Source organism: Muscardinus avellanarius, assembly GCF_963383645.1.
Source record: "Muscardinus avellanarius genome assembly, chromosome: 14".
NCBI lineage: Eukaryota > Metazoa > Chordata > Mammalia > Rodentia > Gliridae > Muscardinus > Muscardinus avellanarius.
In genome coordinates this window covers 13,388,193-13,401,421 of record NC_137800.1, presented here as the reverse complement: position 1 = coordinate 13,401,421, position 13,229 = coordinate 13,388,193, and the positions used below count along the sequence as shown (strand labels likewise).

At 49.5% G+C, this 13,229-nt stretch overlaps 1 protein-coding gene across 8 annotated transcripts in view; it reads left to right on the top strand.

Annotated features, from left to right (window-relative positions):
* Window positions 1-286: 286 nt before the first annotated feature.
* DMTN (dematin actin binding protein) overlaps window positions 287-13,229 on the top strand; it is a gene marked incomplete at both ends in the record, with an annotated part of 15,086 nt that continues 2,143 nt past the window's right edge. For 2 of the 8 annotated variants that reach the window (XM_080710051.1, XM_080710049.1), the window contains 9 exons: window positions 287-304; window positions 516-590; window positions 943-1,098; window positions 1,883-1,927; window positions 2,297-2,396; window positions 2,762-2,818; window positions 3,041-3,190; window positions 5,306-5,430; window positions 6,221-6,326. In XM_080710051.1, the coding sequence (XP_080566177.1) occupies window positions 287-304; window positions 516-590; window positions 943-1,098; window positions 1,883-1,927; window positions 2,297-2,396; window positions 2,762-2,818; window positions 3,041-3,190; window positions 5,306-5,430; window positions 6,221-6,326 (832 nt within the window). The remainder of the gene's footprint in view (window positions 305-515; window positions 591-942; window positions 1,099-1,882; window positions 1,928-2,296; window positions 2,397-2,761; window positions 2,819-3,040; window positions 3,191-5,305; window positions 5,431-6,220; window positions 6,327-13,229) is intronic. The other 6 variants (XM_080710055.1, XM_080710052.1, XM_080710053.1 and 3 more) reach the window with 3 other exon arrangements.

Below are 13,229 nucleotides of genomic sequence, written 5' to 3'. Positions count from 1 at the left end.
CCCCTGCCGTCATTTCCTTTGGAGCCAGAGAACAATGGCTCAAAACAAGTGCAGCGCGTCTGCAGCGCACGCACGCTTGCCGGGCTGAGCGAGTGGAAAGCTGAGCCCTGATCCCCTCTGCTTCCAGACCTGCCTCCGGGTCAGCAGCCTGGGGAGTGGCCCAGGGGTGAGGATGTGCCAGCGCCGCGGGACGCCCTCGCTGCGGGAGCCGGGCCGAGCTTGACGCCCTTCCTCTCCCCTCGCGCACTGGCCTCTGCGAGCCAGCGGCCGGCCAGCTCCCAGCCGCATGGAGCGGCTGCAGAAGGTGCGCGGGCTGCCCCGGCCCCGGGCAGGGGGTGCTGGGGCCGGGCGGGTGGGGGCCGGCTCCCCGCGAGGGCCAGCTCGGGAGTCGATGGCGACACCTGGTGGTCGCCCGCCGCGCAGCACGCCGGGTCCCCGGAGGCCTAGAGCAGACCCGCGCCCCCACCCTCACACACACACACTTGCCCACTCGGCCGCCTTCTCGCTCTCCCTAGCAACCACTTACCTCCCCTGGGAGCGTCAGCTCCTCCCGAGGCTCCAGTGTGCCCGGCTCTCCCTCCAGCATCGTGGTGAGTACCCCTGTGGCCACCAGCACCCTCAGGCTGGGAGGGGGAGGGCGGCACCCCCTCACTCAGAGATCCCCAGTGGGGTCCTGCCGGCGCCAGCCGGGGGAGAGAGCCCGGAGATGCACAGACCATCCTCTCTGCCCCTGGCGAGGTGTCCGGTGGCACTCAAAGTGCTTGTCAAAGGACTATCATTTTTTAAAGCGATCTGTATCCTTGAAGTTAAAATCATGAAGTTATAAACGTGTGAGAGTTGACATCTAAAATGGCCGTCCACTTTCTTGGCATCAAACAAGTCCAGCCAGCGAGGCCGATGTCCTAGGAGAGGCTGGCAGCACATCTGCTCCTTTTCCTTCAGGCCAAGATGGATAACCAGGTGCTGGGCTACAAGGACCTGGCTGCCATCCCCAAGGACAAGGCCATCCTGGACATCGAGAGGCCTGACCTCATGATCTACGAGCCCCACTTCACCTACTCCCTGCTGGAGCACGTGGAGCTGCCCAGGAGCCGGGAGGTGAGGGGCTTCCCACAGGGCAGCAGAAGGGACAGGTCCAGGCAGCGGGGTGTGTGCAGAATCCCCGGTGCCAGCCTCCAGCAAAGGATAAAGGAAACTTAATCCATCACTCTGTCATTGACCAACCCAGCCTTGCTGTGAGCGGGCTGCCCGGCTCAGGGCTAGGGTGTGGCCCGGATGTAGAGAGCAAGGGAGGCCACATTTGACTGCACAGAGGGGGTTGTGTGGGGAAAGGGTGGGAGCCTGCGGAAAGGACCAGATGTGTACAGAAGCATTGACAGTGGCGGCTGGAAGTCCTAGCCGAGGGATCCCGCCGACACTGTGGCCTCAGTTTCCCCCCTGTTAAGTGTTAGGTCTGCCTCCACCCCACAAGGTTGTCAATGCATAGGGAAATATTTTGTCACCTGTCTTTAATATGGGGATTCTTCCCCGGGACTTGGGAGGGAGAGCCTGATGCCATCTCTGGCTGCTTGGCGGTCTTGCCCCTGCTGTTCCTTGTTAGGCTCAGAGGACAGAGCCGTAGCTGGTTCACAGGTGGCCACGCACACTGCTCCAAGGGGGTGTGCTGCCCCAGCTCCCGATGGGCAGTCTCAGAACGTGTCCAGAGGACGCTGGGGAGAGGAAGGCTGGAGGGCTGGCTATGGGAATTGGCAGAGATATGAGAGAGAAGAAAATGGGCTAGGAACGGGTGCGGAGTTAGGTGGGGGATGAGGCGGCCCCTCTGAGGGTCTAGGGATGAGGGCTCCATCTACCCGTGTGACTGACCGGCCCCCTCCGTTCACAGCGCTCTCTGTCGCCCAAATCCACATCCCCCCCACCATCCCCAGAGGTGAGTCTGAATCCCCCAAAACTCTCCCAGCCCTGCTCTGATGGGGCCCCAGGTCCCTCCCCCCATATGTCAGACGGAGCTCTGCAGGGCGCTGGGGATGACAAACTCGGCAGAGGCCAGTGGTCACTGGCCAACTCTGTGTCCATCTGTCTGACCCAGGGCCTCGTCTCACCCTCTCTCCCTGGGCAGGCCCTGGGAGCAGGTGGAGTTCTTGGATACCCTTCTGCCGTGTTGCCCTGGAGTGGGCACACCGGTGTGGGTTGCCGGGTGGGAGGACAGCAAAGGGCGGCCAGCGTGACCTGAAGTGGGACCTGCAGCTCATAGGGGGGGCCGTAGGGGAACTGGGAGCTGCACGCTTCTGCTCTGCAGGTGTGGGCGGAGAGCCGGACCCCCGCAATCATCTCTCAGGCTCCCACCCCAAGAACCACGGGGACCCCCCGGACCAGCCTGCCCCATTTCCACCATCCTGGTAGGTTTAATTGTTAGCATGGCAACATGTTTTCCCTGGAACTGCTTTTCTCCTTCAGGAACCTTGAGCCCCTTCCCCTCGACCCCCTAGTCTTGGAGTATCAACGCACTACAGACCTGGCTGGACCCCCTGATGCCAGGACCCCAGGCAGAGCTGCCAGAGATGGTGTGCCCGGCTCATCTAGCCCTCCCCATACCCAAAAAGAAAAGTGCAGAAAGGCCCAACCCCCGAGGGACAGTGCCAGGCCCCCAGTAATGTCTTGGCTCTTGGCCCAACCTTGTGTGTGTCTTTGGTCTCTTCACAGACCCAGCATCCTTGGCGTGAGCAACTCTCCTTTCTGACGTGCTCTTTTGTCCCTTTCACAGAGACCACCCGCCCAGATTCCAACATCTACAAGAAGCCACCCATCTATAAGCAGAGAGGTGAGGGTCCCCCTAACTTCCAGGGCCCCCTTCCTGCCACATGCTGGGTCTACACGAGGTGCCAGGGCCGGCCAGGAGGATAACTGTTCATGCAGTATGTAATATCTGCCCGTGGTTTTACATCCAGGGGTCCACAGGTGTCCAGGGGGGAGCTGGGGCCCAGGGTCCCCAGGCTGGCCTCTGGTGGGCTATACGTGTGCTGATTCTGGCCTCCGCCTGCAGAGTCCACCGGAGGCAGCCCTCAAAGCAAGCACATCGAAGACCTCATCATCGAGTCGTCCAAGTTCCCTGCGGCCCAGCCCCCGGACCCCAACCAGCCGGCCAAGATCGAAACCGACTACTGGCCGTGCCCCCCGTCGCTGGCCGTTGTGGGTATGAAGAGCTGGGCAGAAGGGAGCGGGGAAGCTGGGACCACTCCTCACGATGCCTCCTGGCCCCTGCTGAAGCCCCTGCCCGTGCCCTGTGGATCTTCCTAGGGCGTGGCCTCCTTCCAGAGCCCCAGCCCTGCTCTCCGTGGCTGTGCTGCTGCCTGGCTACTCTACCCTCAGTCACCCCTTCCCTTCCGTTCATTCACGTGGTCACTAGTAGGCATTTTTCAAACTTCTGCTGTGTCCCAAGCCCTGTGATGGGAGTTCTGGGAGAAAGATAAATGAGAGGCGGTCTTGGTCTCCAATTAATTTAAGTCATGTGTTTGTGTTTTATACCCAGCTTTACAGCAAGGCGAGGAAATATTACTCTTAATTTATTACTGTGATTTTTTGTTTTTTTGCGGTACTGGGGATGGAACTCAGGGTCATTCTACCTACGAGCTACACCCCCAACCCTATTTTTTATTCTTTATTTTTGAAATAGGGTCTCACTGAGTTGCAAAGGGCCTCACTAAGTAGCTGAGGATGTCCATGAACCACGATCCTCCTGTCTCAGCCTCTCGAATGCTGGGATTACAAGCCTGGCTTGTGATTATTATTATTATTATTTATTATTATTATTATTATCAATTTTTTTTTTGCTGCTAGGGATGGATCTCAGGACCTTGTGTATACTAAGCATGTGCTCTGACACTGAGCTACATCCTCATCCCCCTATTTTGTTTTATTTTATTTGTGATACTGGAGATGGAACCCAGGGGCTTTCTACCTCCAGGCCACACTCCCAGACCTATTTTATATTTTATTTGGAAACAGGGTCTTATTAAGTTACTGATAGCTTCACTAAGCTGCTGAGGCTGGCTTCGAACATGCATGATCCTCCTGTCTCAGCCTCCCAAGTACTGGGATTACAAGTGTGCGCCACCATGCCTGGCTTATTTTTAAAATAGAATATATAGTGCCTGTAGTCCCAGCTACTCCAGAGATGAAGGCAAGTAGATTACTTGAGCCCATGAGTTCAAGGTAAATCTGGCCAACATAGCGAGACTCCAAAAAAATTTTTTTTTATTGTGGTATTGGGAATTCAACCCAGTGACATTTTACCTTGGAGCTAACCCGCAGTCCTTTTTATTTTCTGTTTTGAAATAGGGTCTTGCTACGTGGCTAAGAGTCTCGCTACATTGCTGTGACTGGTCTTGAACCTGCAGTCTTCCAGGAATTACAGGCATGTCCCACCCAAATATTGGGATTACAGACATGTGCCACTATGCCTGGTTCAAAAAGGTGTTTTGGGGATCAAGGATTGGTCCCAGGGGTATTCTACCTCCAAGCTACACTCCGGCCCCTATTTTTATTTATTTATTTATTTATTTATTTATTTATTTATATTTTTTTAAACAGGGTCTTGCTAAGATGCTGAGTACATATTAAGTTGCTGAGGGTGATGCTGAACCTGCAACCCTCCTGTTTCAGCCTCCCAAGTACTAGGATTACAGGCATGTGCCACCATGCCTGGCTCTGATCCTGCTGTCTCAACCTCTCAAGTACTTAAATTTTAAAAAATTAAAAAGACATCACCAGGCATGGTGGTGCACGCTTGTAACCCCAGCATTTGGGAGGCTGAGACAGGAGGATCATGGTTTGCAGCCAGCCTCAGCTACTTCTTAGTGAGGTCCTTTGCAAATCAGTGAGACCCTGTTTCGAAATAAAGAATAAAAATTAGGGCTGGGTTGTAGCTTGAAGGTAGAATTCCTTCCATCCCTGGTACTGAAAAAAAAAAATTAAAAGATAATTTAAAAAAGGCCAAGTGTGGTAGCGCGCACTTGTAATCCCAGTATTTGAGAGGCTGAGACAGGAGGAATACAGGTTTGAAGCCAGCCTCCACCACTGAGTGAGAACGTTTCCAAATAAAAAATAAAATAGATCTGGGGGTGTGGCCCAGAGGTTGAAGGCCCCTGGGTTCCATCACCCAGTACCACACATACACAAATAATAATAATAATAATAATAATAATAATAATAATAATAAAGAATTCGTAGCATCTCAAGGTCCAGCCCCCAAGAGAAAGCACACCTCAAGGGAGTGGCTGATTGGCTGCGCCGCTTCATGTGTCTGTAGAGACGGAGTGGAGGAAGCGGAAGGCATCTCGGAGGGGAGCAGAGGAAGAGGAGGAGGAGGAAGACGATGACTCTGGAGAAGAGATGAGGGCGCTCAGGGAGCGTCAGAAAGAGGAGCTCAGTAAGGTAGCATCTCTTTCCCCATCCCACCCTATGTCTTCCAGAGGGACAAACTTTCTGGTCCTTAAGCTCATCTAAAGTTCTTATTTCAGAAAAACATCCTTGTTAGAACAGGTGAGAAAGCCCTTATTCCCAGGACTCCAGAGTGTTGCTTCCGAAGGGACACCTGCTCTCTAGGCTGCTTTTGGGGGGAATGCTACTTGATATTAAGGTAAAAAGTATAGGAGCCGGGCGTGGTGGTGCACGCTTGTAATCCCAGAACTTGGGAGGCTGAGACAGGAGGATTGCGGGTTTGCAGCCAGCCTCAGCTACTTAGTAAGGCCCTCCACAACTCAGTGAGGCTCTGTTTCAAAATAAAGAATAAAAAATAGAGCTGGGGGTGTAGCTCGGAGGTTTCATTCCCAGTACCACAAAATTTTAAAAGAGTACCAGGAAGGGTAGACCCGCCAGTCCAGGACTTCAGCAGGCCGGGTGGTTTATGGGGAGCAAAGGGGAGCCCAGGCTACTGGTCTAAGGGAGGAAGAGAGTTGGGAGCCGTGGGAAGGCCATTGCCGGTGACGTGGCTTGAGTTCTGGACATGGGAGCCGGGGACAGGGAGGCCACTGCCACAGAGTTCCAGCGAACTCTGATAAACTCCGCATCAGGTTAGCGCCAGCAGTTCTGTGGGTGCCAGAGCACGAGCAGTCACCTGGGAAAACCACCCCTCCTCCTGCCTGCAGTGCGCCCTGCTCCATACCTTTTGGAGATGAGAAGCGGTATCCAAGACTGGGATCCATGTTCCTCTCTTCCTCCTCAGGTTACTTCCAACTTGGGAAAGATGATCTTGAAAGAAGAGATGGAAAAGTCACTGCCGATCCGGCGGAAAACCCGCTCCCTGCCTGACCGGACACCCTTCCACACTTGTGAGTGCCGCCATCGCCTGCCAGACCTGGGGGCTGGACCCTAGTTGTCTGTTGAGATGTGAGGCATAGAAGATGTGGGTCCTGGGTGAGGCTCACACTCTCCTTAGGGCAAGAATAGCAGCCACAGGCCAGCCGTAGAGGGAAGTGAACACAGGCCCAGCGGGATGAGCAGGTTTCCTCTCTACCCAGTGCTTACTAAAGGCCTGACACCCTGTACAGCGGATGTCCCAAGGAAAAGAGTACAGCCTCAGCTGGGAACAGTGGCACACACCTGTAGTCTCCGCAACTCAGGAGGCTGAGGCAGAAGAATAGGAAGTTCGAGGCCTGCTTGGGCAACTTAGCAAGACCCTGTCTCAAAATAGTACAAATAAGCCAGGCGTGGTGGTGCATGCTTGTAATCCCAGCATTTGGGAGGCTGAGACAGGAGAATCGCAGTTCTAAGACAGCCTCGGCTGCTTAGTAAGACAGCCTTGCAACTCAGTGAGACCCTGTTTCAAAATAAAGAATAAAAAATAGGGCTGGGGATGTCACTCAGCCCTTGGGTTCCATCCCCAGTACTGCAATAATTAATAATAATAATAATAATAAGCCAGGCATGGTGGTGCACACTTACAATCCCAGCACTTGGGAGGTTGAGACAAGAGGACCATGGGTTTGCTGCTAGCCTCAGCAACTTAGTGAGGCCCTACGCAACTTAGACCATGTTTCAAAATTTTTAAAAAATGAAATAAGGTTGGGGGTATAGCTCAAAGGTAGAATGCCCCTGGGTTCAATCCCCAGTACCACCAAAAATTAAATAAATAAAATAAAATGGGAGCTGGGTGTGGTGACACACACTTATAATCCCAGTATGAAGGAAGCTGAGACAGGAAGATCATAGGTTCAAGGTCAGCCTCAGGAATTGAGCGAGGCCCTTAGCAATTTAGTGAGACCCTGTTTCAAAATTAAAAAAAAAAATAGGGCTAGGGGTATAGCTCAGAGGCAGAATGCCCCTGGGTTCAATCTACAGGACTGCAGATTAATTAACTAATTTTAAAAAAGGACTGGGGATGTAGCCCAACGGTAAAGTAGGAGGGAGGGAGGGAGTCAGGAGCGGGGGTCTCATCCTCCACGAGTCCTTGGTCAGGGAGGAAAACTAACTTGGAAACCCAGGTTTGGTGTGACAGATACTGGAATAGGGGTTCAGTGGGTATTTCAAGAGGACAGTCAAAGGCCAAGGAGGCTAAATGGAGTCTTTTATCTATTTGTGTGTGTGTGTGTGTGTGTGTGCGCGTGCGCACGCGCAAGGTAACTCAGAATTCTACCACCAAGCTATACCCCCAGCTCTATTTTTTTATTCTTTATTTTGGGTCTCACTAAGTTGGGGAGGGTCTCACTACTTGCTGAGGCTGGCGGCAAACCTGTGATACTGCTCCCAAGTATTGGGATCACAAGCGTGTGTCACCATGCCCTGCTAAAATGCGTCTTAACCAGTGAGACCAAGTGAGCCAGACATAGGAGTGGGGAGAAAGTCATTGCAGGCGTCAGGAAGAGCATAGACGCTCAGGCAGGGAAGAGGGGGCATCTGGCCAGCCAGAAGAACTACAGGAGCCAGGACTACAGAGCCCAGAGTGCCCTGCTGTGAGGGTTTGAAGCTGTGCCTGGGGTCACCACAGGCTTGGGCCTAGACTTCCTAGAACCTGGCAGCTAGAGACAGGAGGAAAAGACCTGAGAACTCCAAACTGGGAGCTACAAGGCCTTGTAAAGCTTGCCTCAGAAGCCACACGCCACCACTTCTACTGGCTAAAGCAGGTCACAGGCATCCTAGACATGAAGGTGAAACTCATGTCTAGAGAACTACAGGGTCTTAACCTAAGAGGCAAGCAGGAGCTGGGCATGGTGGTGCTGGCCTGTAATCCCAGTATTTGGGAGGCTGAGACAGGAGGATCACCGGTTCAAAGACGGCCTCAGCAACATAGGGAGACTTTCAGCAACATAGTGAGATCCTGTTTCAAAACAAAATTAGCCAGCCATTGTGGTGCATACTTGTGATCCCAGAACTTGGGAAGCTAGACAGGAGGATGGCAGGTTTGCTGCCAGCCTCAGCAACTTAGTGAGGCCTTCACAACTTAGACTAGTTAGACTGTATTTCAAATTAAAAAATAAATATAGGACTAGGGGTGTAGCTTGGAGGTAGAATGCCCTGGTTTCGTTTTCTAGTAAAACACACACACACACACACACACACACACACACACACACACACACACAGTCACACAGGCAAGCAGGATGGACACTGGTGTGTGGGCCACCTTTGGAAACAATTTGCCACATTCTTCAATCATCTGAGTGTATCAGTCAGCTTTCTATAACATACCAAAATACTTGAGGCAGCTAACTTTATAAAGAAAAGAGGTTAATCCATGCGTGGTGGCACAAGTTTGTAATCCCAGTACTTGAGAGGATGAGACAGGAGGATCACAGGTTCTCGGCCAGCCTCAGCAACTTAATGAGACCCTCCGCAACTTATCAAGACCCTGTTTCAAAAAAAAAAAATAGGACTGGGGTATATCTTGGAGGTAAAATGCCCCTCGGTTCAGTCCCCATTGCCACACACAATAAAAGAGGCTTATTTATGTCACGGTTTGGAGGGTCCAAGGCTGCCTCTGTTGATAACCTGCTGGGGGTGGTTTAGGTTCAGGTGATAAGAGACAGAGCCTCTGTATCTTCTAATCTCTCACCCTCTTTTTTTTTTTTTAACAGTACTGGGGATCAAACTCAGAGGTACTATACCACTGAGCTACACTCTTAAACTTTTAATTTTTTTTTTTATTGAGATGAAGTCTCACTAAGTTGCCCAGGCTAGCTTCAAACATGCAATCCTCCTGCCTCAGCCTCCCAAGACACAGAGGATTACAGGTGTGTACCTCCATGCCCTATGCTCTATCTTTTCTTATAAACACATCTAGTGCTGTGTGTTGTGGCACATGCTCATAATCCCAGCCTTTGGGAGGCTGAGACAGGAGGATCACGGTTCGAGGACAGCCCCAGCTACTTAGTGAGGCTCTTTGCAGCTCAGTGAGACCCTGTTTCAAAATAAAGAATAAAAATATAGGGCTGGGAGTGTATGTAGTTCAAAGGTAGAATGCCCCTGGGTTCCATCTCCAGTAACGGAAAGAAAATAAAAAAATAAAAATATAAATGAACACATCTAGATTGAATCATGAGACATCAGGGTCCCTAGTTCAAATGACAGTCTTAGAAAGTAGTGAGCTTCTCATCAACCTAGTGAGATCCTGTTTCAAAATAAAAATAAAATAGGGATGAGGGTGTAGGATACCCCTGGGTTTAATCCCCAGTTTCCACAAAGAGAGAGAAAACAAAAAAACATTACCCAAAGGTGCCACCTCTAAATACCATGGATGCATTGTTTCCCCTTTTTTTTTGGTACTGAGGATTGAACCCAGGTCATAACCTAATCCTAATCACTAAAACTAATCTCTAACCTAATCCTAATCTCTAATCCTAATCACTCACAAAGGTGCCACCTAAAGCTGAACAGGTGGCATCACACTTGTAATCCCAGCACTTGGGAGGCTGGGATGGGAGGATCATAGGTTCAAGGACAGCCTCAGCAAGTGAGACTCTCATCGATCTAGCAAGACCCTATTTCAAAAAAAAAAAAAAAAAAAAAAAGCCGGCGTGGTGGCACATGCCTGTAATCCCCGCGCCTAGGAGGTGAGACAGGAGGATCGTGCAAGTTCGAAGCCAGCCACATGCGCACTGGCTTAAGAGACCCTGTTTCCAAATTAAAAAGTATGAAAAATAGGTCTGAGAGTGTAGCCCGGAGGTAAAAGGGTTTCCAGTAACCCCAGTACCACCAATAAATAAATAAATAAATTAATTAATTAAAAAATTAAAAAATTTAAAATGTGGCTAAGCTGGGCATGGTGGTGCACACATTTAGGAGGCTGAGACAGGAGGATCATGGTTCGTGGATGGCCTCAGCTACTTAGTGAGGCCCTTTGCAATTCAGTGAGACCCTGTTTTAAAACAAAGAATAAAAAATAGGGCTGCGGGTGTTGCTCGGAGGTAGAATGCCCATGGGTTCCATTCCCAGTAACGCAAAAAAAAAAAAAATATATATATATATATATTTTTTTTTTTTGGGGGGGGGAGCCTGACATGGGAGGATAATAAATCTGAAGCCAGCCTCAGCAACTTATCGAGACCCTGTTTTTAAATAACAAATTAAGAAAAATCAGTCTGGAGTTATAACTTGGAAGTAGAATGCCTCTGGTTTCAATCTCCAGTACCACCAAAAAAAAAAAAAAAAAAAAAAGGAAGGAAGAAAAGCTTGCTTGATGTGGTGCAGAGGGAACAGCCACGGGACAGGAGCCGAAGGAGCTCTAAGACGGCCACCTGGCTGGATCTACCAGGAGCATCCAGGATGCAGGTTCGAGGCAGGAAGAGTTACAAGAAGCATTTTAGAGAATGTGGAGTCAGTAGTTGGGAGCTGGAAAATGAGGTGGACAGAAGGATGCCCCAGGGGTTGATTGCAAGCTCAGTGTTCTGCCAGATTCTTCCATTTGGCTAAAAGTAAGCTCTGGGGCTTCGTAAAGTCAGACAGCCAGTTGCCTCTCTCGACGTCACTGTCAGCATCCGCGCGCTTATGTGATCTATGAGCACGTGGCTGTCGGTTACTTTCATATCGAATCAGCTTTAACCGCTCAGAATCATGGACAGACATGTCGTTCCGATCTAATGAGCCTCAGAACTGTCGCTTTCAAGCATAAGTAAGCATTCTAGAAGTGATTTGGAGTGGAAAATCTTCATATGTGCTTCATAGGGTGAGATTCTGTCAGCCAGGCAAGGTACAAATGTATATTTCTTATCCACGAATAAATGCAGCCAGGCATGGTGGCGCACACTTGTAATCCCAGTACTTGGGAGGCTGAGACAGGAGGGTTGCAGGTTAGCAGCCAGCCTCAGCTACTTAGTGAGACTCTGTTTCAAAATAGGGCTTTATTATTCTGTCCCTTCTTTCTACCTTTGTAATAATAAAATTTATTTAAGCTTGCAAAAGAAAAATTAAAAATAGGGCTGGAGGTGTAGCTCGGATGTAGAAAGCCCCTAGGTTCATTCCCTGGTACTGAAAAAAAAAAAAAAAAAGTATGCAATGCTTCAGTAACAAAAAGTGATTTTTAAAGCCGATGATTATCTAAACAGATTGAATATCCCTTATCCAAAATGCCTGGGACAAGAAATGTTTCAGGTTTTGAAGAGGTTTTTGTTTTTGTTTCAGATTTTGGAATTTTTGCATCAACTTTATCAATTGAATACTCCTAATTTTAAAAATGTGAGGTTAGAAACGCTCCCAAATCCAAAACTTTTAAAGCAGCAGGTCAAGAAAACTCAAGGAAGTTTTGGATTTGGGATTTTCAGATTAGGGGTGCAGAATGTGTATGAAAAGAATTCTTGGGCCGAGTGTGGTGGTGCACACCTGTGATCCCAGTACTTGGGAGGTTGAGACAGGAGAATCACAGGTTTGAAGCCAGCCTCAGCAACTCAGTGAGGTCCTCAGCAATTTAGGGAGACCCTGTTTCCAAATAAAGAACAGTATAGGGCTGGGGTGTAGCCCCAAGGAAGAAGGTTCCTGAGTGGCATCCCCCAAAATCCCCCTCAACACACCCACTCAAAAAAGAATTATTAGGTTTCCCAAACCCCTTTTGTTCTGACCAATCAAACTTCCATGCAACAGATTTTATAAGAATGTTTTAAGAAGATAGTTGCTTACAATTTTGAATCTACTGAGGTTAGACCAGTTTAAACAAAAAGACTCGTCAAAACAAATGCTATAATGCCAACCATTTCTAGTCACTGGAGATGAAGTTGTTGTGTGGGTTTTTCTGGGATTTTTTTGTTGTTGTTGTTGTTTTGTTTTGTTTTGTTTTGTTTTTGCAGGTCTGGAGATAGAACCTAGGGGCATTCAACCTCTGAGCTACACCCCCTGCCCTATTTTTTATTTTTTATTTTGAAACAGGGTCTCACTAAGTTCCGGAAGTTCTCACCAAGTAGCTGAGGCCGTCCGCTAACCTTGATCCTCCAGTCTCCGCCTCCCAAATGCTGGGATTACAAGTGTGCGCCACCACGCCCGGCACCACTTTTTTGTTTTTATGATGCTGGGGATTGAACCCATGGGCATTCTACCTCCACGTTACACCCCAGCCTTTTTTATTTTTTATTTAGAAGCAGAGTCTCACTAAGCTGCTGAGGGCCTCACTAAATTGCTGAGGCTGGCCTCAAACCTGTGATCCTTCTGTCTCAGCCTCTTAAGTACTGAGATATAGGAGTGTGCCACCATGCCCAGCTTGTGTGTGAGTTTTATTTTGTTTTTGTGGGGCTGGGAATATAACACAAGGCCGTGTACATTAGAGGCAAGTGTTCTACCACTGAGCTTGATGAAGTTGTTTGAGATCTGTCCAAGCTAAGAATCTTAGGTACGAAATTCTTTCTAGGAAAACACATTACCAAGCTGGGTGTAGTGGCATACACTTATAATCCTGATACATGGGAGGCTGAGACAGGAGGTTTGAGGTCAGCCTCGGCAATGTAGTGAGACCTTAGCAACTTAGCGAGAGCCTTTGCTGGGGATCAAAGCCAGAGGCATTCTACCTCTGAGACATACCCCCAGCCCTATTTTTTATTCTTTATTTTAAAACAGAGTCTCACTAAGTTGCCAAGGGCCTCATTAAGTAGTTGAGGCTGGCTGTGAACCTGCAATCCTACCATCTTAGCCTTCCAAGTATTGGGATTATAAGCATGTGTCACCACACCCAGTTAGTGAGGGCCTATTTCAAACCAAAAAATAAAACAAGTTGAGCATGTAGCTTGGAAGTACAATGCCCCTGGATTCAATCCCCA